Here is a 25115-nt window from a genome sequence, read left to right on the forward strand (position 1 = left end):
AGATATTCATTCAAACACATTTGTGGATAGCAACATTTATCTACATTCATTTCTTGAAAAGTTTAAAAGCAGAAAGTAATTTGTCTTTGCATCAGTAGAATCACTGGCATATACAAGTGATAGCATTTGGATTTGCACTGTGTGACAAGAGGGGCCAGACCTAATACCATGGCAAAAACCTTACTCCTCAAGCACATCCTATCCATCTGGTAATTGGGAAAAAACTGAAAACAAAATCTTTTCTTGTATAAAATGCTTAGCTTTTAAAAAAGTAATATATCCTTCATTCTAAAATTTAAGCCCTTTAAATATCACAAAGTTACCCTCTTAGGCCTTATGAAAGATAGTTACCTTAAATATTCTAAACAAGAATGCTCTTCTGCTTGGTTACCGTGGTGGTTTCTATGGAAGGGATCCTATGACTGGCTTTCATCTCTTCAAAATATTTTCCATACATTCTGGTAAAAAGTACTTATCTAGGCATTCTTTCTGACACCAACTTTCAATAAACCTTAAATGTTACTACATATAAAATGATCTCTTGCAGTTGTGTTTCCTATTATAGACCCATAAACAAATGTCCTCAAAGATGTAGATTCTCACTGGAACAGAAAAAGGCCTTTGTATCATTTTATATTAAACTCTGGTCAGGCACCTTTATAAATATTTGGGCAGTTGGCAACTAACTACAAGTGTTTTCACGGTATACTCCAATCTTTCACAAAGGCTGGCTACAAGATTTGTCATCAGCAATGAAAGTTCACAGTGAGGAGTGTCCTTCACAGGGGGCTGCCAGGGACATCCTAACTCAAGAATTCTTAGGGTAGACTGAAACACTTTCAACCAAAAAATCTGAAAAGAATTCAACAGTTCGTCTCTGATTTATTCTTACTTCTTCCTTCTTTTTTGTGACTCTTAACAAAATAATAAAACTTGGAACCAAAAATATAATTCTTGATCACAAGAATTTAACACATCTTTGCCATTCTAAAATAGGATTCTGAGTTTTAGAATTTACTTATTAGTAGGCACAGTTTTAGAAGATCATTTTTGGCAGTAAAGTAAAAATTACTGACTTTCATAGTTGATTTTTCTCTATGCTTGGGAGCAAGTGAGTCAGATGAAAAACTAGAAAGAAAGGAAAGGGTTGTGTCTCAGTGAAAGATCGTGTGCTCATGCTGTCCAAGGTCCTGGGTCCAATTCTCAATATTAAGAAGAAAAAGTAGAAGTAAGGTAGCAAAATATGGACAAAGAGAAAGAAACTAAATTACAGAATTAATAAATTTTGAAGAAATAGGCTACTATAATGTAAAAAGTAAGTAAGGTCTGGCATTGGAACAAAATTCAGATCATGTGTTTGACTAAGAAACTACAGTTTCCTCTGGGTAAGGTGACAAGTGTCTATAATATATAATGCTAGCAAGAGCTGTGAAGGAACTGAGGCAAGAGGATCATGAGTTCTGGGCCAGCCTATCATATGGCGACATATGATACTGTCACAAAACAGAAGAAAGTATCCAAAGTCAAACAAACAACAAACATATGTTGTTTCTATTTTCTGACCCATCAGGTGCTATCATAATAATGAAACTTGGGGTGATTTTCTATACAGAAAAATTACTCAAAAGTTTATTATTCATGGACTCATGAATATTTCAGATCAAAGAGGCTTTAATGGCACCAGATAAAAAAAGTATATCCCAATCTAGGGTATCATATAAATGTTATCATCTGAGTAGTAAAGTTTTTAGGTTTTAGTCTTTAACAACCCCCAATTTCTGTGTCACAGATGACCATTTTACAACCTCTTATCTCTCACATTATTGCTTACATCCTATGAAAACTATAATCGCTTTTAACAAACTTGGCAATACCTCAAACCATTTTAGAATAAGGACAATGTATTGTTGTCATATGTGATCTTGTAAACAATCTTAATTGGGTTAAGAATGTAGCCTCAAAACAGAATTCTTTTATTTTGTCCAAAACAGCACAGCATAAACACCCCCAACAATACATAAACCTATATATAAAATATAGAATATCTTCAATATTTTTCTTTTATATGGCAGCACAATAGTATATGCAAGTGAAAGTACTGTTGATGGGACAATAGGACACTTATCTGGGCAATGTCCTAGTTAGCCAGGTATCAGCATTCAAAGGCCAGGTAAACATTCATTCTAGTAAGAAAAACAGTATTAAAACAATTCCTATAAAGCTGGGGTATACATACCTCATTCTGTACCCTGGCCATTCCATGCACAGCCTGACTTCTCTCAATCACACCTCTTAGCCTTTGGAGTGGTACTATAAAGGTACAGGAAATGCCTGCCCAATACCAATTTTTCACCATGAAAATTTATAATGGCTTAAAAAAAGAATATGCTGGATTTCAAAAGTTATTTACCTTCATTTGAAAAAATTACCATAAATACTTCCAAAACTACAGGGTTTATAACACCCTGCATCTAGGAGTAAACATTTACTTAGGCATTGTCAAATTCTGTTTACTAACTTTCCATGAGCCCTCTTATCTCAGGAAAGTCAACAATAACCTGGTTTCTTCTGTATCTGCTGCTGCCCACTTTAACAATGGGAAGAATTGCCATGTTTGAAATCAGCTGCTTCTCTTTAACTCTCAGAGTTTATGTTCTGTTTCAATGTCACCTTATTGTATACATACAGAAGCAATCTCTCAGCTATGAAAAAAAAAAAAACAAAACAAAACAAAGCAACCCTACAATTTCAGGGCTTACAAAGGGTACCCTTCTTTGTTTAAAAAGTTAACTTTAAACATTAAAGATCAAGCACAGGCACTTTCCAAAAACCAAAACCAAGGCCAAATCACAAAATTACTCGATAGTTATAGAAGACAGCTCTGACTTTGGGGGGTCATCTTGGGTGGCCTCGGCATGAGCACTGGTCTTTGGCTGCTCTTGCACATCCTCCTCCTTCTCTGCAAGCCCACCAAGAGACCCCAAAGGGAAAGAACTTTCACAATTCTGGGTTGAGGAGACCTGTGAAATCACAGGCATTTGAACAGAAGAGTTGCTTTCAAAAGTGTTTTCTCCAAGATCATACTGAACAAGAGTCTCTTCTTGCTCCTGGTTTAAGTAGTCCGGCACTAAGAAATCACTAAATGGAAGGCAAAGAATAAAATACAGAATTAATTTTCAAACCACAATAAAGAAATGCCATTTGTAAAACAAGAGTAGAACTTTTTGTTTCACTAATTCTTCAATGAAGTTGTTAATAAGCTTTCCTGAATATGAACTGAAGTCATTCAGTAGATGTATCACAGCTCCCTATGAGCAATAAAAAAGATTAATGGTTACTTCCAGTAGTTCTTTGGACACTTCAATGGTCTTTCTGAATCTACGTACAGGAGTCTGTATATAACGTAAGTGGCACTTCACTAAAGCAAAAATCATGTGACTAATGTAAATGTTTAACTTCTCTTGGAACACACACTGAATAGGAGGTATATATTAACCTCCCTCTATATTACCAACTGGATAGAGGTTAGCTAAGAAGCTAAGTCCTTATGCATAGATGTTACATATATTCTACTATATGAGGCTGAAAGATGGAGAAAATAGTGCTCATTTTACTAGCAGATTTAGTATATGGAAACAGTAATAAATTACCTTTTAATAATAAGAATTTAGAAAGAATCTCTTATTAAAAATAAGTCAGATATTTTATTTAAACTTTCACTGTGTTGGGTGGTGGTGGTACATGCTTTAACCCCAGCACGTGGAAGGCAGAGGTAGGTGGATCTCTGTGAGTTCAACACCAGCCTGTTCTATAGAGCTAGTTCCAGAACAACAAAGGCTACACAGAGAAACCCTGTATTGAAAAACAAAACACAACCAAAAAACCTTCACTGCTGAACTTAAGAGGATATTATGCTAGGTCTGTCAATAACACATTTGAAGTAACCACTTAATAATTTGAGAATTCAGTATTAATAAAATCTGTTTCTTTGTCTGCAATGTAATTTCTAATGTCTTGTGCTGTATTTCCTAAATAGTGTTCATGGGTTAGACAAGAGCAGTATAAGATACAGGGCCCTATATGGGAAATATACACAAAGGAGTAGTGAAACTGAACTATTTTATTCCTAAACAACTATGTTTATTAAGTATATAATCTAGCTTTAGTGACAATAACCACATATTCAGAATCAGAAGTGATTAAATAAAATGAATGCCTGGTTTAAAGGGGAAAAACAAAATCTATTCATGAATAATTTGGAACTAAAAAGATTTTTTTAAAAAAAGAAGATAAATTAAAAACTAAGGATTTAGAAGGATTTTTATATTTGAGAAACTAAGGCTTTCTACAGAGGTAGAATTCCTAGGAAGTATTAAAAAACACACATAATAGAGTTTTACATCTAAGGAGGATTTAGATACCATCTTATTAAAACTTGTGTTTTATCTTCAGCTAAATTTTAAATGATACCTGACATGCTCAATCAACAGCAGAGCTAGAAATAGAGCCATATTTACTTCCATAACTTATAAATCAGAAAGGTAATATCATAATAAATTATTAATGCTAAAAGCCAGAGCACTAAACTAAGAAAAACAGGAGATTTACTGGATCTAATCATATCCATGGTAATAGCTGTCAAACAATGCTTTTTACTGATCAATGGATATTCCTTTACGTAAGATTTCAATTTTTTCCTTTTCCTTTTTCAAGATAGGTTTTCTCTGTATACCACTGGCTGTCCTGGAACCAAACTCTATGAACCAGGTGGGATCTGCCTGGGTCTGCCTCCTGAGTGCAGGCACTAAAGTTATGTGTCACCATCACCACCCAGCAACATAAGATATTAAATAGGAGGGGTGGTGCTGAGGAACTTTGCTAACGGCTAGTCTGAACTGCATATTACTAAGACACTGCTAGTAAAATTTAGTTAAGATCCAATATAGAAATTTATTTAACCTCACTAAAAAAATATTCAAGAGTCTTCTGTGGGGATATTTTTACTATTTGTTTTGTAGTAAATACTTTTTAATACTATACACTATACAACATATATGACTTTGTCACTTAGGAGATTTAGTAAAAGCTCATCAGATCAGGAGATCAGAGTATATATGCACAGTGGCAACTGAAAATGGATGTGACTAATTAGCTGGCAACCTGCTAACAGAACAGAGGCTGCCCTAAAGCAGGAGATTTAGAAAGCAGTTTTCCTGGTTGGGTTTTCGCTGTGCACCTCACCTGCTCTGGAAGTAGTTTGCTAGCTCTGATGCTTCATGGTTCAGACTCCTCAGGTGCACGATTAAATTTCCAGAGTTGGTGAACATGGCGCCACATGTTTTGCACTCGTAAATCCGAGGCTTGCGGATAATGTGCCGGGAAACCCTCATATGGTGTTTATATTCCCCGAAGGAAGTGAAAGTGGCACTACATATCTGGCACCGGAAACAGCGTTTACCTTCATGCTTTAGGCGATGCATCTTTAGCGAGTAAGCCCTGGTGAACTTTTTTCCACAGCGGTCACACTGAAATGGTTTAATTCCTATAAAACAAAACAGCAAAATACCATCTGAAAACTAAAATAAACTAAAAGGTTCTAAGACCTCACGTTTCTGAATAACAATTTTATCATAATTGAAAAAAAATGCCAATAAAACAGACTAACGTTTTTCAGAGATGTTGCAGAATATTTGAAGTCACTAGTGCTTAAAAAAGGGCAAAATGGGAAAGATACCAGGTACTATCTATTGAATTGTTTTCTGAATCATGTATTTAGAAACTTCAAAAATGAATTAATTGTCCTGTTAGCGTTAACTGTCAGCATGACAACAGGTTAGAGTCACATCAGAATGAAATCTCAATTTAGGAATTTCGTGATCAGATTAGCTTGTATCTCTGTGGGGGACTGTCTAGATCACTAACTGATGTAGAAAAGCCCCAGCCCACTGTGGGTAGCATCACTCTCTAAAGTGTGTGGTTCTAGGCTGCATAAGAAAACTAGCTAAGTATGAGCTTGTGAGCAAGCAGCATTCCTCCAGGGATTTTGTGTTTGTTACTTCCTGCCCTGATTTCCTACCATGGAGTCAAACCTCTAACCACAAAACACACTTAAACTATACCACTTAGACACCCCAACTCCCCAATTAGAAAATATATTTCATTAGAGAGGTTTACACTGAAACCTATCTGTTAGGATTCATGTAGGGCATGTCATGATTCATGGGCCTCTGGGCATGTCTTTGAGGATTTATCTTTAGTAAGTTAATTGGTATGGGAAGATCTAGCTTCATTGCCAGTGAGATCTTTTCCTGAGCAGGGAATCCTGGACTGTATTAGCAAACAGGGCAAGATGGATACTCCCATGCATACATTATTTACTGGATCAAGACTGTTCTCTCAAGTCCCAGCTGTTATGACTTCCTTGCCATGATGTACTTATTGTAGCCTGGAACTGTGAGCCAAATAAATCTATTCTCCTTTAAAGTCGCTTTTCTCAAGGTATTTTATCACAGCAACAAGAAAACTAAGATACTACTTTAGAAGGAAATAAGATTACATACATCTCTGTATGTTATGATCATGATAGGCTCACTTTATGGTGAATAAGCTTTTGAGTATTTAATATTGTTAGATATTAATAAGGGGAGTTTTGTTCTCTGTGTAATAGCCCTACTTGTCCCGGAACTACTTTGTGGACTAGGCTGGCCCTCAAACTCAAGAGATCCACCTGCCTCTGTCTCCTGATTGCCGGGACTAAAGGTGTGCACCACTATGCCCAGCTTAATAAGAAGGGAGTTATAAAGTATATTAACAGTATCATTATAGTCACTATCACAATTTGGGGGCAGGGGGAGACCATAGCTAGCCAACTGACTTCTCTGGACTTTTAACTTTTTTTTTCCCTGTTCTCTAATACACTTCCCTTATTCCACTAAGCCTCCACTTCCTTTCCCACTCCCCTTTTCTTGGATGGAGGCTTTCTATTATATTATATAGTCCAAGCTGATCTCAAATTCTGGATCTTTCTGCTTCTGTCTCTTGAGTGGTGGGATTACAGGCATGGGCCGGTATGTCCAGTACAAATTCTATTTTAATTGGGATTGCAAAGTCAAATGTTTTGGTGTGCCCCTTATGCAACAACATCAAAGATTACCTGAGTGGATAAGCATGTGCTGTTTTAGGTTCTGAATACGGGTGAATCGAACCCCACAGGTTGGACATTGAAAAGGTCTGTCTGGACCATTTGGACTTGGTCGTTCTGTACTGCTGGTAGAAGGAGCAATGTAGAGTTGGTAGGGATACTGAACATTTTCCAATCTAAAAAAATAAACCAAAGAAGGAAACCAGGCTCTGATTTTTAAGTTGAACACACATCTCTGCAGCCCAATGCTAAGCGAAAAGAGGAACAAAAACTTTTACAAAGACTTTCACTTAGAAATATTTGTTAAGCAATATTACTGTCCAAAATGCCTGCATCTTTCAGTATAGACATAAACCCCTCAGAACATATCACAAGTTATTTTACCTTAGATACCATTCAATCTTTTGAATTCCCTCCTTTCTGCTCCTGTTTTAATTTAGGCCTTTATCATCCCCTCCCCTTTAAATCTTGCTAAAAGTGTCTTTTCAGAATAAATTCTCAACCCCCACAAAGGGTCTAAATCTACTCATATATGAACTCTTATCTTCCCATATCTAGCCTCATTTTTTGGTCACTCTCACTCCCCAAAATATACTTGATGCAAAATAATTCCTCTAATGTACCATATGCTGTGTTTTCCTACAGTGAATTTTCTCTACAAGTCTACCTTCTTTGCTCAAGTAGTATCCACTCGTTTTATAAAATGTAGTTGAGTCAGTGATGGGGAATCTCAACCAATCACCTTGTTTGTGGGGTGCGTTCACCTGGAACCCCAAACAGCCTATAAAACCATCGATGTACACTTGTTTTCCCTCTTTGTTTGTTTTCCTGTGCTTCGCTGAAAACCTGGCTTTGTAAGTTTCCCTCTTCTTCCCCTTATTAAAGCTAAATATTTTATATTAAAGCTAGTCTGGTTAATTCTATAGACCACATGCCAACAAGTCAGTACCTTCTCTTCCTGAAAACCTACACTGACTGCTTCAGTAGGTAATCTCCTAAACACAGTACAAACTCCCTGCAGATTACTGTTGATGATCTGCTTCCCTACATCTTCTACCTCTTTCCTTCCCTGAAAACTCAACAGAGCTCAAGAGAAAAGGCTATTTCATCTCCATACTCCCATGACTTGGCAAAGAACAGACAGTTTGATTACTATTTAAAATTAAAAAATAAGGACACTTGATCTTATTTATGCCGTTGCTAATTAAATGAAATAATTTTAATTCATAATCTTCCAGGTTTAACTACTGGAGAATAATACATCTTTGAATTCTTCAAGTTTTCAGCAAATATAGGTATTAAGACTGTTCTGCTCTCTGTATGAGGAATTATTCATTCAGTACAATCTATATTCAGTGGTGAGAAATAAGTAATAATCATAGAAAGGACCAGAAGGTAGAGAACTGAATCAGAAAGATCCAACAGTGATTGGGTGTTAGTTTAAGCTGGTAGTCAGAAAGTCTCTTTGAGAACTGACATGTCATTGATCTGAAGGCCACAGTCAAAGAAGGGGCTGGACAAACGGCTCAGTTGTTAAAAGCACTGGCTGCTCTTCCAGAACCAGGGTTCGAATCCCTGTATCTACATGGTGCCTTACAACCATTTGAAACCCCAGTTCCAGGGGATCTAATGCCATCTTCTGGCTTCTGCAGGTACCAGGCAGAGATGTAGTAAACAAACATAAACACAGGCCAAACACCCATATATATAAAATTATTAAAATTAAGAGTGAGTAGAAATCAGGGGAGAAATTATTTTAAGCAAAGATTGTAACATGAACGGGTCCTGCTTGTTGGGGTTTCTGTCCTGCCAGGTCCCCCAGCTGTTTAGTCCCAGAGAAAAACCACACAGAGATCTCTATAAGTTATAAAGCTGACTGGCCCATTAGCTCTAGCCTCTCACTGGCTAGCTCTCACATCTTGATTAACCCATTTTTCTGATCTATGTTAGCCATGTGGCTCAGTACCTTTTTTCAGTGGGGCAGATCACATCCTGCTGCTTCAGTGGTCTGGGCAGGAGTGGGAGGAATCAACTTCCTCCTTCCCAGAATTCTCCTGTTCTCATTACATTATTTCTACTTCCGGTCTGGTTTTCCCACCTATATTTCCTGCCTGGCCAATCAGCGTTTATTTAAAACATGATTGACAGAATACAGACAATTCTCCCACACCAAAAGATTATGAGAAAGGACCAAAGGCAGGAACAATATGGACAGTTTTAAGAACTGATGAGGGTCATGTACATTTGAATCATGCAGGACTTTATAAACAGCAAAGAATTTAGATTTATTTATGTTTTTAGAGACAGGGTTGTAGCCCTGGCTGACCCAGAACTCACTCTGTAGACGAGGCTGGCCTTGAAATCAGAGGTCTGCCTGCCTCTGCCTTTAATACCTGCTGGGATTAAAGGTGTGTGCCACCATCACCCAGCAAGAATTGAGAATTTAAGTAAAAACCATGGCATCTTAATTAAAAATGAAATGCTCTGGTAATACATGGAGAATGAACTTAAGTGAAGAATGCAATCAAGGGCCAATTTCAAGAAAACTATGATAGTAAGGTGATTTAAACCAACGCGACTGTAGTACAGAGGAAAGTGAACTAAGGATAGAACTTAGAGATTAAATACAGAAGGCTATGTGAGAAGTGAGGAGATGAAAACAGGAAAATACAGTCCTCAGAAGCTGAATGAAGACAATTCCTTGGGAATTATGGATGATATGTAGAACAGGACTGGGGAAACTGTAGCAGGCAAGAGAGCAATCATTATATAAGGTGTGTGTGTGGGGGGGAACTACACAAATTTGGAAATGTGCAAAATTATAATAAAGTCTCAATAAATTTCTTATACAAGTCTGAATTTAGAGCTGTAAGCCCAACCTTCATGAGAAAAAGACACGCTATGTTGGTACTAACCTGTCGTCGTCGTCTGCATGGGCGTTGGTGCTAGAAGTGCTTTGAAGTGTAGGCAACCCCTCTGTAACTCCTTCATCTACTGAGCCTGTGAAAGGGTTTTTAAGAGGGACAGCTGTTAATGCATGATGAAAATATGCCAAGATGTTAACTACACGCCACAAACCCAATCCTCTAACTTATCTAGTGTTCACATTCTATTAAAAAGCAGTATTTATATTTTATTTTTGATTAAATATTCACTTGTTTTAAAGCCAGCAAGATGACAATAAATGTAGCTTTGTTTTAATATTTAAATTCTTTCAGGTATATTTCTTTAGTAGAAACCTTGGGAAAACACAATTTAATGCAAATTGAAATCCATATAAAATTAAAATGATACTTAACCATATTTTTAAGAAAGCATTTGACAATTTAGAACTTTTAAGAATTGGTACACTGTCACACATAATTTTTACAGAAAATTTAAAGGACAGGGGTCTAGACTGAGAGATGGCATAGCCATTAAGAGCACTGGCTGCTCTTCCAGAAACCTGGGTTCAATTCCCAGCACTCACACAGTAGCTCACAACTGTCTTTAACTCCAGTTTCGGGGCATAAGACCACCTTTTCTGGCTTCTAAGAGCATCAGAATACAGGTGGTGCACAGAGACACATGCTGGCAAAACACCCACACATAAAACAAATAATAGAAAAAATTAAAAGGACAAAAAGTGAACACTTAAGTGGTCTACATACAAGCCACAATGAAGTATCCACATCCTACAAGTCCTCATTGATCAGTAATCTCCTTTCCTCCAACAGCCCATTTTTATGGTTATTATCTGCCCTCCCTTTCCTTTAATCTTTTTTATCAAGTATATGTACCAAACGTGCTACCACTGACTGTCAGTGTCAGTTCTGTCCCACTAAACACAGTGACAAGGTTGGCTGTGGTTGTGCTAGTGACTGTATGGCATCTATATCTAAGCTATTTATTATTTGATATTTATGGGAAAGCTTATCAACCCACTAAAACAATACAACTTAGTATCTTGGTTTATTTACACCCCCCCCAAATCCCACAAAAAAGTTTAGTGATGTCTAATTATAAACTCTGTATGTAAAGTTGAATTACATACTCATACATATTCATGGAGTCTGCTTCTTTAGACACTGTAGACATTCATGTTATATATAATTAGGTTACTTTCATTGTTATCGAATATTAACAACACATCCCCTTGTAAGGGCAGTATGAACTATAGTGGTGTAAATGCTCTTGCAGAAGTAGCTTAATGCACATATGTATGATCCAAATTTCCCTTCTCTACTTGATTGGAAATTTTATACCTTCCCTACTGTTTCTACTGGTTGGTTATCTTAGTCATTACATATATGCTGGGCTGGGGTGTAGCTCAGTAGTAAATCAAATGCCTAGCATGGACAAAGACCTAGGTTCTGTCCCTAACAACTCCTTCTCCTAGAACCTGGGGCAGGATATAACTTACCAAGTCTAACCAAAACCTTTGCTACTTCCTACATAATACAAAGCTTCAACTTCCTTTCTGACCTGCTTCAATTCTATAACAAATTTTCTGGTACTTTGTATGATTAGGCCTACAGATATTATCACTGTGTTGTATAAGTAATACTAATATTTCTGCATGAATGTCTGGATTTTGGGGGGGGGGCGGGGAACAGAGTCGGTTTCTCTGTGTAGTCCTGGCTGTCCTGGAACTCACTCTGTATACCAGGTTGGCTTTGAAATTAAGAGAGTCACCTGTCTCTGCCTCCAAGTGCTAGGATTAAAGGTGTATGTCACCACTGCCGGCCTGATCCCTTACATTCATAAAAGACAGAAAACAAGGCCACAAACAACTGGGGTAAGCAAGGAAGCAAGGCAACAGAGAGACACACCTACAAGGAAAAGATGACAGAAACTTAGAAAAAACTAGAAAACCACTTAACAGGTTTGAACGATTGCAGAGAACAATGAATTATACACAAAATAAAAGATTTAAAAGAAAAATTCTAGCTAAAAAACAAATCTCATTGAATATTTTGGTAGCAGATTGGATTTAGCAAAAGAATTGAGAATCTAAAATCATTTAAATCACTTTAATGTTTTGTTGAGAAGAGACAAAATAGAGACTATTAGAGAAAGAAGGGTTTGGTAAAACATGAAAATAAGGGAGAGGATATTGCAGAGTTTACTGGCCTGTCCACATGTTGCATACCCAGAATGACTGACTGACTGACTGTGTGTGATCTAGTGGGTGATCACTTTTCAGGCAAGTGTTTTTTCTCTTTCTCTTTCATATGCATGTAGTCATGTGTGTAGGCCAAATGTAGACACCTGGCTCTTTCTTGAATACACTGAATTCAGTAAAGTCTCTCACTGAACTCACGAATACAGCTAGTGTAGTATAGCCAGCTCTGGGGGGTGGGGTAGTCCTGTTTTCTAAGCAATTATAAATCCTATGCTTGCCTGGCTTTATGTGGTTGCTAGGAGATCTGAACTCTGGCAAATGTTTTACCCACTGAACTACCTCCCCAGTTCCCTCCTCCCTCTTCTAATCTGCCAACAGCCACAGATGACTGCTACAGACTAGTCCTAGAGTTTGAAGGACAAGGAGCAGGTTTAGTTCTAGCAATCCAGTCTTTTAAAGTGAGCAACCTAAGACTGAAAAAACCTGCACTTACTCATATAGAAATCTGGTGTCCATACTCTTCCCTCTGTGTCTAGCAAAGCTCTCAACACTCTCTCCTCAACTAGAGAGTCTATGACTAGTTAGTTTTGTACTATTCTTAAAAAATATAAGGCCCATAGTTGGGAGGTGGTAGAGCATGCCTGTAATTCCAGCACCTGGGAGGCAGAGGCAGGCAAATCTCTGTGTTCAAAAACAGCCTGGTTCAGAGAGAGTTCCAGGACAGTCAGGGCTACACAGTGAAACCTTGCCTCGAAAAACCAACAAAAACAAAACCCTCCAAAAAAAAAAAATCATAAGGCCCTTTCAGTGTGGGTTTTTCTGAAACAGGGTTCTCATGTGGCTCCTGTGGGTCTCAAATTCCTTACATAGCAGAGGCTGGCTTTTAACTTCTAATCCTCCTGCCTCACTTAAGTGCTGGGAGTACAGGTACGCTATCATGCCCAGATGAAAATCTACAAGTTTTGATTACACAACAGAAGACCTCACTTATCCTTTCAGAGAAAGGGAAAAAAGGAGGAGCAACAAGGATACAGGAAGAGATTCTAAAGAGCTAGAAAAACTATTTAAAAATTATAAAAAATAGGGCTGGAGAGACGGTTCAATGGTTAAGAGCACTGGATGCTCTTCCAGAGGTCCTGAGTTCAATTCCCAGCAACCATAAGGTGGCTCACAGCCATGTGATGGAATCTGGTGCCCTCTTCTGACATGCAGGCAGAATACTGTATGAGAGAGAGAGAGAGAGAGAGAGAGAGAGAGAGAGAGAGAGAGAGAGAGAGAGAGAGAGAGCGCGCAAGAGCTATAAAAATAACCTCTTCCAGAAAAGAACCAACAGGCATGATGTCTAACTTGATGGCTTACAATCAAAACTCAAAATAATGGCAATCCTGAAAGTGGAGCTCCTTCAATCTTTCTGTTTCTCATTCAGGATTCTAAACCTTTTCAGAATTACCACAGACCAATGTACAGCTACTATAAAGAATACAATGACAGCGTAATGTGAGTACAGCAAAGAAGGTTCTGTCATGGCTGACACCAGGCTTTCTTGGTTCTTGCACAGCAGGGTCTTATGTCCAGATATTCTTTCATGATCAATAGTAGGTTATTTGGAAGATTGCTGTTGGCAGTTAAAAATAAGAAGTCATTTGGGTCACCATGAAAAGGCCTAGAGTAGATACTGCAGCAGACAGACAAAGCCAGGGTTCACAAGATGGACAGTAGCTGAGACACAAAACCTGTGACGCTCAAACAGGCTCCAGAGGTAGAATTCAGGCTTTCAAAGAGTTCTGGACATCAGTACTTCTAACTGGCTACAGTCCTTGCTATCACAGATGGTTGCGTTTTCTTGCCAATAGGCTTCTTAGGAACAAAAGGTATATTACCCTTGGATCTTCTGGTTTTCCCTGCAGTCTACCACCACACAAATATCATTCTTCAGAACCAACAGTGTCTTAGCTCATCTGTGAGAAACACTACTTCTGACAAACCTGCTTGGTAGTATTTGAGTTCCATCTTACTAACCTGAAAGTCGAGGAATTGGAATAAAGATACAAGGCTGGTTATTGTTCTTGAAATGCAAGCACACACAGTTGGTGGTAAGGTTCACAATCGTGGCCTTTATGATCTTGACTATCACAAGCTCTAAGTCAGGCCAAGGCACCACTGGGAGTACTTTATGACCAGTGAGGCCAATGCCCATGGTCCTCTTCCATTTTGGCTAGGGTATATTCTTGTGGTCCTCATCTTCAACACTGTAAGAAAGTTGGGCCAGAAGACCAAATCTGAAAATGTATTTCATCTGGCAGTTCTCATAAGGCAGAGAAGGTGGCAGTGTTCTGTGTTTAACAGATTCACTGGCTAAGCACTGCAGAAGTTCATCATAATGGCAAACGGAGCATTTTTGATTGCAGAGCCAGAAGACGTTGCCCAACACAAGCAATATTTTGCAACATGGAATTGGACAAAGGTCTTAAATAAAAATAATCTTAAATAAAAATGGCTCTAGTGATCTGTAAGCCATTTTGAGTTGGGGTCCTTCCGGTAACTTTATTTGGTATCTATTTGATCATCTTAAAGAAAAAAAACAAAAACCCCAAACCCTAAAAGCCTTGTGGTGTGATCATCCTTGTAAAGAAGCAATGAAGTGAACTGTTCACTATAGTTCGCCTTTGGTGATAGGATCTGACAGAAATAGTAGCCTAGGAGATTGTCTAGCTGCCATGCATTAAAGCTCTTTGATTAACACTGAAGACTAGAATATGTAATTTTACTATGTTAAAGTTAAAGCCTTCCTTTTTGTTTAAAAAGAAAAGGGGAAATGGTGTAGAAGGTTCTTCTCTTCATGTGTTGCTTTCATTGGTTAATGAATAAAGAAACTGCGTTGGGTCTGATAGGGCAGAATTTGGGAAGGTGGAGAAGATAGAACTGAATGCTGGGAAGAAAGGCAGAGTGGGAGACGCCAAGGATCCTGCCTGAGATGGACGCTGATTAGAATCCTGCCGATAAGCCACAGTCACGTGGCAATACACAGATTAATAGAAATGGGTTAAATTAAGATGTAAGAATTAGCCAATAAGAAACAAGAGCTATGGGCCAAACAGTGTTTTAATGAATACAGTTTCTGTGTGGTTATTTCAGGTGAAAGCTAGCTGGGCAAATCCTTTGAGATGCAAACTGCCCTTGCCTGGTAGGTAAATTCATGAACCAAGCTGAAATACTTCAGTGACTGCTCTCTGTTGCTGGATTTGTTTCTTCTTCACTATCTTATTTTATTTTATTTTTTTTTTTAGACAGGGTTTCTCAGTGTAGTCCTGGTTGTCCTACAACTTAATTTGTAGACCAAGCTGGCCTCGAATTCAGAGATCCGCTTGTGTCTGCCTCCTGAGTGCTGAGATTAGAGTGTGTGCCACCTCTAGGTTTATTTGGTGTATTTTTTTTTCTTCCCTTTTTTGAGACAGGGTTCCTCTGTAGCTTTGGAGCCTGTTCTGGAACTTGCTCTGTAGACCTGGCTGGCCTCAAACTCACAAAGATCTGCCTGCCTCTGCCTGGGATTAAAGGTGTGCATCACCACCTTCTGGCTATTTATTTTGCTTCTTGTAAGTAAGGTTTTTTAGGAGTATTTTGGCTATTTAACCAGATACAAATTGTTCCTTGGTGAAACTAATTGTTTTGTTGTCTTCTAAAAGACATGTAAGTGAATATAGTCTTTTACATTTGGGAATTTTACTTTGATTCTTATGATTTACTCTTACAAATGGGTATGATCATACTTCAAAAGATCTGTATGCTGCCTCCAACTCTATGGCAAACAGGCAGGGGCTGCTTCCAATGACACTAAGAGCAGCTTCTGACAATCTCATAAAGTTGAGTTTTGGTCTTCTGGAAAAGATAGCAAACTTTAGTCGCTTTATTTTTAATGGTAGAATTCTAGAGTTCAGAATTCCTTTGCTAGCTTATCTAAAGTCATTTATATTTGTCCTTGGTGAATACAGATAACTGAATACTTTAAATAAAGTAATGAAGACATTATATCTAAGATTCTCTTTTTCTTTAAACATTCTACAAATTGTTCTGTGTTTTATTTTTTAAAAAACATTATTTTTAATTACCTGTGTGTGAATGTACTACCTGCAGGGGTCATAAGAGGGCACTGGATCTCCTGGAGTTGGAGTTAGCAGGCAGTTGTGAGCTACCTGGTGGGTGCTGGAAACTGAATCCATTCCTTTAGAAGAGCAGGAAGCATTCTTAACCCCTGAACCATCTCTCCAGCCCCAGTCTTATCTTTCTGGATAAAAAGATACATCTCGGCAACATTTTTTTCCCTTTCAGATTTGCTGTAAAGGTTGCTTTTACTTACTCTATATTCAAGGTGTTAAATTTTATTCTTACTGGGCAATCAGTGAAAATAAGGACTTATAATATAGGTACAATTCCATCTGAATACAATTTACTGGTAGTCAAATTTTTACTACTTCAGAATTTCAAAATAAATGTATTAGGTATCAAATTTATCAGTCAGTGGAATGTTAAGCTATCACTTTGGTATCTTTAATGAATAAGTAAAATGAACTGTTCATATTAATGCTCTTCTGAAATACAGAATGACTGACCACAGTATCCTAGGAATTTATTTTTCTGTTCTTTACACTTTTGCTTTAATGTAGAAATCTGTTGATGTAAGTAAGATAGGTTAAAGTAATTAGTGCACTTGATATGAAAGCAGAAAAAATCCATTTAAGAGTATGTGATTACATGATATCTAGGACAGATACTCCTATGTTCATGGTATAGAATCCACAACAGTATAGGCAAAAACTGTACTTACATAACTTAAAGGTTTTGTCTACTCATATTCATTTCTTTATATAGCAATGTTTAATAAGATTGTAAAGGCAAAATATAAACTGACTAGATACACCTGGAAGTAATGAATGAATATTTCACATGTAGTTACCAAAATATTTAAATATTTGGATTTCTAAATTTTCAGATAAGTAAATAGTAATTATTTACTATTTAGAAGGTACTAAGATAGTTTTAAGACTAAAGATTCAAAATGGCTCTGATCTGTATACATTAAACATTTTATCAATGTTATATTTATTCAAAGTCTTCAAAAATTTCTTGACTCAAATTCAGAGGTATAAAACTGTCTCCCAAAAGCTGATGTCCTACCGTGGTACTAAAAATAAGACCTTATTTGCACATGGAATTCTTGTGCATAGAATCAAGTTGGAATGTGGTTACAAAAGACCAAATGAGGTCCTATATGCCATGACTGGCATCTTCATAAGGACAGACATTCAGAGACAGATCTGGACACACAAGGAAAGTCATGTTAAGATAAAAGTAGGGATTTTAATGATAAAACTAATTTATAGGAATGTAAATGATGGTTGGCAACTGCGACAACTTTAAGAAACAGAGATATTCTACACCTTATTTTGGAGTTTGATCCTTCTGAACTTTGAGAAAATAAATTTGTACTGTTTCAAAGTTATCAAGCTTGTGATACTGTGTTGTAGCAGTCCTGGAAACTCAAGTGTATGTCAAACAAGAAATTAACAAAATTAATATGTTCTTAGTATTTAACCTTTTAGAGAGATCATTACTAATTATTATTATTAGTTTTATTACTTCCCAACCATGAGTATAAGAATCTCTCAAGAGTCCAGATTTGTAAATTATTACCAATCCCACCTTTTGATTTCTTTGTGGCCTGACACTGCTTGGTCATATTCAAGCAAAATTCACACACAACTGATCTTGCTGATTATTCTTTTTTTTTTCTTGCTGATTATTCTTTTTTTTTTTTTTAAATTTTTTATGATTTATCTTTTATTTTTTTCAGACAGTTATGAGCTGCCATGTGGGTGCTGGGAATTGAACCCGGGTCCTCTGGAAGAGCAGTCAGTGCTCTTAACCGCTGAGCCATCTCTCCAGCCCCTTGCTGATTATTCTTAAAAGTGAGGTTCCAACCTTCTCCTACCAATGTTCATACTGTAGTTATTGCGTTTAGATAAAAATTCTATCCATCTTATAATTATCAATTTTTGTGTCCTTAAGAAAGAAAAAAAACAATGGCAAAGATTATCAATAATAAGATACATCTGAAATCAGACAATAAACTAAACTTGTTACTTAGAATCAATATAATAGAAAAATTTATTTCATCCTGAGTACTTTGACTTCTTTGTTTCACTGCAGACACTCAACATTACTAGGTTGCATTATTTATAAAAATATTGTAATTAAAATGTTTTAGGGGCTGGAGAGATGGCTCAGCAGTTAAGAACATTAGCTACTCTTCCAGAGGTCCTGAGTTCAATTCCCAGCAATCACATGGTGCCTTTACAACCATCTTATAAAAAGCTCCTTTTCTGGCATGCAGGCCAGGCAGATAGAACACTCATACATTAAAAAAAAAAAAAAAAGTCATTAAGTAAATATAAGCAAACTTACTAGTTTTCCTTAAATATATGCATACTTTAAAAATTCTTTTTAATATAAACTAGGGTAAAATATAAGTTTACTTAGCCTATCTATGGTGGGCAATGCTTGCCGCATATTCAATATCCACTGTGCTTTATTATTGCTGTTGTATTTTTGAGATTAGGCTCTTACTATGTAGTGCTCTGGCTGTCCTCAAGATCCATCCACTTGCATCTACTTTCCTAATACTGTAGTTAAGGCATGCATTGCTACAATCAGCTCTACTTTGCTCTAATTCTGTTCAAAGTAGTCATTTACTCAACAAATAATCTCTTTCTCAGATTCTCTGTAGCTAAGAAAATAGCACTAGTTTCTTAAGAAGAGCTTCTGGGAAACCTTCATTAGTGCATTTCCGACTACAAGTGCTATCTATACCTTTCTAGAAGGCAAGTCAAGATGAAGTCATCACCACAAAGCAAATAAGCTTACATCTAAACAGGTAACTAAAGATGGTTAAGTTATAAATATACAATTAGCCTGGACCACTACACTGATTACACTGTAGATCCACATTACAAATTCTAGATTTCCTATTCTAGAATATACAATGCAATAAAAATAATGTTTGGTAAAGCCACTGTAGAAGGGCTCTGTTACATGCAGTTGAATGTAACCCTTAAGTGGAACTAGAGTTCAAGGCTCTCCACAATTTGTTCTTTCAGCTCCTTTGGACTTTCCACTCATTCCTCAAAGATTCAAGTATCCATGCTTCCTTTATATTATCACTTTGCATTAAATCTGCTGCTTACTGGATGTTCTAAACCATCAAGTTTTTCTACTAGATGCTTTGTTTGTTAACATCTTCACTTTGTGGGCTTATTTGGGCAAATTCTTGGTATTTAAGACTCTACTCAAATATTTGTGGTTAACTTGCTCTTTCTATTGCTACACTAATAATGCCTTTTAATTTGCCTAACACAGGATCTTCATTTGTCTGTTGTGTGTAGTCACTTACTGATATATCTTTATCTCTTTTGTTGTAAGAGTGATGTCTTCTCCTTACATAGCACCATGCGTTGCACACTGTTTAAAATTTCAATAAATATTTTTATTTTTTAGATTTATGTATTGTGTGTGTGTGTGTGTTTGGGGGAGGGGAGGGGAGGGGAGAGAGGGAAAAGGGAGAGGAGATCTGTCTTTTATCAGAGAGGTTCCAGGGCTCAAACTTAGGTCCTCAGGCAGCAAATGCCTTCACCCATTCATTCATTCTGTATACAATATGTATACATACATTCTGTGTGTATGCCTGAAGGCCAGAAGAGGGCACCAGACCCCATTACAGATGGTTGTGAGCCACCATGTGGTTGCTGGGAATTGAACTCAGGACCTTTGGAAGAGCAGGCAATGCTCTTAACCTCTGAGCCATCTCTCCAGCCCCACCCATTTTTAATAAAGAACAAAACAGTAAGTAGATCCCCACGACACACAGGGTCTCTCACAGCCATCTTGATTATGTAGCTGAGGACAGTTGTGAGCTACTGCCCTCCTCCTGCCTGTGTTTTCTTAGTGTCTGCATTACTGTGCCTAGATTCTTTAACTACGTTTTCAAAAATCCTTTTTTTTTTTTTTAAATATTGAAAGTGATTAGCAGCAGGTGCAGACCTGTCATCCCAGCACCCAGGACTGAGGTAAGAGAAACAGCAGTTCAAGGCCAACCTGGACTACAAAGTAAGACTGTCTCTTTAAATAAACAGTAACTCACAATTTTTATCTCTGCCTTTACCCTTATATCTCCTGTTGACCTTATATACCCCATTGACCCTCTTCCTCAATGTGTAACTTGTTAAACACACACACAAAACTTATAGTGGTAATAATAATTTTAAAAATGCAAACATCAAACTTTAATCATGGTGGCACACATCTTCAATCCTAGCACTTTGCAAGCAGAGACAAGTGGATTTCTATGAATTTCAGGCCAGCCAAGGCTATATATTGCGACCTGGACCCAAAACAAACAAACAATTAAATTCAATTATGTTTTAGCCTCCCCCCTTTTATGATTTTTATAAGACTGAGCACAGAAAATAAAAAAGTTTGAATTATTAAAAAATGAAAAATATAAGAAGCATTTATACCTATAGAGGAAGACTGTGGACTAATCAGAAGGTCCTCTTGAACTGGTTCACTTCCTGGCACTGTCTGCTGATCACTCAGTGAGCTCTGAGAGGCACTGACAGGCTGGGACACTTCCTCATGGACTTCCTCATCACTTAATCTTTCTACTTTGACCTGCACATCTTCTTCTGTACCTAGAGGCAAGGTAGCTTTTGTGCTCTCACAAGTCACGTAGTCCGTCACTCTTCTACCTGCCTCAGAAGGGCCAGGCAACTCTAAAGTCCGGGTATTTTCTGTCTGCTTTGCTTTCTCAGGCTGAATCCTTCGATCAATGCCAAAAGGGAAAGTCCATGGAAAAGCTAAAGAAGAGTCAACTGGCTGATTTCTATTATCTGCATAGGAAGTTGAGGAATTCAATACCTGGGGTGAACTTGTTTGTGTACTACATTTTACAGGACTCTCGGGAGACATAACAATGTAGCTTTTGCGTTTTCTCCGGGATTCTCGGCAGACAGGAATGGTCCTTTCCACAACACTGCACTCTGAAGACACTGGAGAAATACTTCCATCTCGAGAAGTAAAATTGCAATTAGAACTATTTTCTTGCCCAGCATCTAGACCCTTTTCAGGTTGGCTACTGGGTGTATTCCACAAAATACTTGATTTCATGAACTCTGAACAGGTACTAGCAACACTAAACATTTGCATATAGCTGGCTGCAGCTAGAACATCAATAATATTTTCTGTATTAATTGACAGAGTGGCTGTGTAAGCGTATTCTAAAAGAGGTATAAAGCCAGTCACTGTAACATGATGAAGATCCAACACATTTTTGTTCTCATCCTCTGCTTGGCCCACAAGTTTTGTGCGAAAGAAATCACTGCAAGCTGCTAGTACCACCTTATGAGCCCGGAAGATTTTATCCTGGACACGAATAGTGATATCACAAAAATGTCCATCATTTCGTAACATATTTAGTTTTCCCAGCATTTCCTGGCTGTGGGAAGAGGAGCTGTGAGTAAATATTTTCACACCCATGTTTTTATTTTTCCTCTTCTACTGATACTCTTCAAGGATGCAATAAATCAGAAATGTCCTAAAAAATATAGAAAACAAAACACAAAATGACATCTTAATAGCTGAAATGGACTATTTACCATTTTCATGTAACCACTGTGCCAAATAAAAAGCCTAAAATAAGACAGTGAAAAATCTCAGGTATGGGAGGTATTAAGATATATTTTCTGGTCTGTTGTTGTATCAAATTCCTATAATCCTAGTAAGGAGACTGCCACAAGCTCAAGGCCAATCTGTGCTACACAGTAAGTTTGAAGACAATTTGGACTACAGGATAAGATCCTGTATCAAATAAATACAATGAATGCACAAATAATAAAAATATATTCTCTATGCCATCAACCAGTGGTCTTATTAATGAGCAGCATTTTTTAATTTCTTTTATTTATTAAAGATTTCTGCCTCCTCCCCGCCACCGCCTCCCATTTCCCTCCCCCTCCCCCAATCAAGTCCCCCCCCCATCAGCTCAAAGAGCAGTGAGGGTTCCCTGCCCTGTGAGAAGTCCAAGGACCTCCCACCTCCTTCCAGGTCTAGTAAGGTGAGCATCCAAACCGCCTAGGCTCCCACAAAGCCAGTACGTGCAGTAGGATCAAAACCCAGTGCCATTGTTCTTGACTTATGAGCAGCATTTTTTTTAATTTATTATGTATACAACATTCCTTCCATGTATGCTTGCATGCCAGAAGAGGGCACCAGATCTCATTATAGATGGCTGTGAGCCATCATGTGGTTGCTGGGAATTGAACTCAGGACCTCTGGAAGAACAGTCAGTGCTCTTAACCTCTGAGCCATCTTTCCAGCCCCATGAGCAGCATTTAAAACGATAGTTAAGTGACAATTATAGAGTGCTTTTATGTGCTAGAAATTGCTGTAAGTACTTAACACATGACAATCTTTTGACTGGCAAAGACACCTTGGTCAGAAGGTATATAATTATCCCTGCTTCTAAATATGAACATGCAGTAAATAATTCAGGCAAGTATTATGTAATGATTCTGTCAAATGTTTTATTCAGATAAAGAAAGGTATAGGAGAAAGGGAGAAGGGAAAAAGAAAGATTTCAAGATTTTTAAAGTCTGAATAATCTAATGGCAGGAGACAAAACTGTTCCCCACTTGACATCATGATAAAAGATAACATAAGATGAATCTTAAGAAGGCAAGAGAGCTGATATGGTAGAAATAATGCTTTGACCAAATCGAACCTCCAGAAACACTTATTCTGTTATGCAGATTGAAGTGTTGCTCAATCTTCCAAAGGAGAAAATCAGGGAAGATCATTAAAAACAACCTCAAAACAAGCCCTACTCCATATGTATTTCCTAAATACATGTAATCACAGGCAGACATAGTAATGCACATTTGTAATCCTAGCACTGTAGGGGCAGTACATTAGGAAAATAACCGCAAGTTCAAGGCCAACCTGACCTACATGGTTAGTTAGTTCCAGGCCAACCAGAGATACACTGATTCTGTCTTAAAAAACTCAAAACAACAAAACAAAAAACAAACACCCAAACCCCAAACTTAAACAAACAAACAAAAACCCCAAAGTAATCACAAAGAGATAATACAGTTAGGATTGATCTAGGCAGAAAATAACTTAATGGATCTGATAATTTTTTTCTCTTATTTGTATAACAGAAAGTTGTATACATGTGTTGAATGTATGTATACATTCATTGACTGCATGTCAGTAAATATACTTTGATTCCTATCATGTGGTTGACAGCAGTAGCAGGCCTTCAGAGCAAATGATACTCAAGGCCTAGGGACCATTTGTATGAACTCAGATATTAAAAAACTAGAAATTAAGCGTCATAGTTAGAAAATGTTAAACAGAATCCTAAAATCAGACCACTTCAAATTTGATTTGGGTGGAGATCTTAGATACTGTACCAGCCTTCAAGAAAGTTCAAGGCTACCCAGACAAGAAAGGAGTGAAAACCTTTCAATCTGGTGTTACCTCCATCTTCTATGATTTCTATGATTAAAGAACTAGAAATTAAAAGAGGAGTTTTGCCAATAATCAGTGAGTCCTGAATTCCAAACACTATTCAATTCTCTTCTTTCCTGAAAGGAAACAAGTGTGACTGCCCTCAACTACATAGTGCCAATCAAAGTAATCACTCTTAATGGCCCAACTTTAAAAGCAGAGGCATGTTTTCTCTTTATCTCAGGCCTACTATACTTGGGTAAATTCTGAAGGATATGAGTCTGATTTAAAAGCACAGAATGGAACTAGAATACTGGATTACCATCTTGATCACATCATGTATATAATGATATGAAGTTTAACCTTTGTACTTTAATTTCTACAGCAGTAAAACAGCGATAATAGAACCTATATCAGAGATTGGAGGCTAATTGAATACATAGTTAACAAGCAACAGAGAAAGAAATTCAGTAGTTGGAATAGTAGTAGTCTCTTTCAATCCTAAAAGTACCAAAAACTACAATTAGGCCCCTGGGATCTTTCTGTCTGTGTCCCCAGTTCTGGAATCACAGGTACATAACATCATCCCAACATTTTATGAGTGTTGGGAGGCTGAACTCAGATCCTCATGCTTATACAACAAGTACCTGAGCCACTGAGTTCTCTCTTCCGCCTGTTTCTATCTTTTGATTATGAATACTGTGGTTAAGGACAATCTCATACATATTGTGTGGGAGCAAAGATTCTTGTTTTTATAGGTCTATACATACCCCTAAACAACATCTACTCTCAAGACATATAACTTACTGCCTTTACCAGAGCTCTCATTTTGGAAAAAGTACAAGACTTAACATACATACTGACTCCTAACATGCCTTCCACATCCTGTATTCACATGCAGCAATCTAGAAGAGGACTTTTAACTGGGGCTGCCCTAAACCCAAGCCAGGCTGCAGTTATCTACTGCACAAGACACAAAAGACTCAAGCTTCAGAAACATTGCAAAAATATCAGGATGGATAAAAAAAGGAAGGAAAGCTGTCCTTTAACCCTTCCTAGCTACTACAGCCCTGGCTATTCATTTCCTCAATCAGTCCTGAGTATGGCTAAAAGATAGGAGGAACCAAGAGGAAGAAGCTAACAAAGAATGATTCTGGCTTTCCTTACAAGAAAAAAATAATCCTTCCTCTGTCAACAAGGCAACATCTCTCAGATTACACAATACTTATATGTAGGGTGCAAGTCTCTCACAATCTCCATATTTCCCTTTACTTCTCAAACCAGCAATTAAATTATAACTTTAATTCAGTA

The 25115-nt window shown here is 37.4% G+C and overlaps 1 protein-coding gene across 7 annotated transcripts in view; it reads right to left on the bottom strand.

The window, feature by feature from the left end:
- Positions 1–1952: 1952 nt before the first annotated feature.
- Zbtb44 (zinc finger and BTB domain containing 44) overlaps positions 1953–25115 on the bottom strand; it is a 48981-nt gene continuing 25818 nt past the window's right edge. Inside the window, exons 2-6 of one of the 7 annotated variants that reach the window (XM_050160047.1) lie at positions 20813–21888; positions 10057–10141; positions 7154–7266; positions 5242–5542; positions 1953–3138 (exon numbers count right to left, since the gene is read on the bottom strand). In XM_050160047.1, the coding sequence (XP_050016004.1) occupies positions 2856–3138; positions 5242–5542; positions 7154–7266; positions 10057–10141; positions 20813–21830 (1800 nt within the window). In that variant the 5' untranslated portion in view covers positions 21831–21888 and the 3' untranslated portion in view covers positions 1953–2855. Of the gene's footprint in view, positions 3139–5241; positions 5543–7153; positions 7318–10056; positions 10142–20812; positions 21889–25115 lie in introns of all 7 variants that reach the window. The other 6 variants (XM_050160048.1, XM_050160046.1, XM_050160049.1 and 3 more) reach the window with 6 other exon arrangements.

This window comes from Alexandromys fortis, unplaced genomic scaffold, assembly GCF_014885135.2.
Source record: "Alexandromys fortis isolate MF-2015 unplaced genomic scaffold, M_Fortis_MF-2015_v1.1 scaffold_108, whole genome shotgun sequence".
NCBI classification, from domain to species: Eukaryota; Metazoa; Chordata; class Mammalia; order Rodentia; family Cricetidae; genus Alexandromys; species Alexandromys fortis.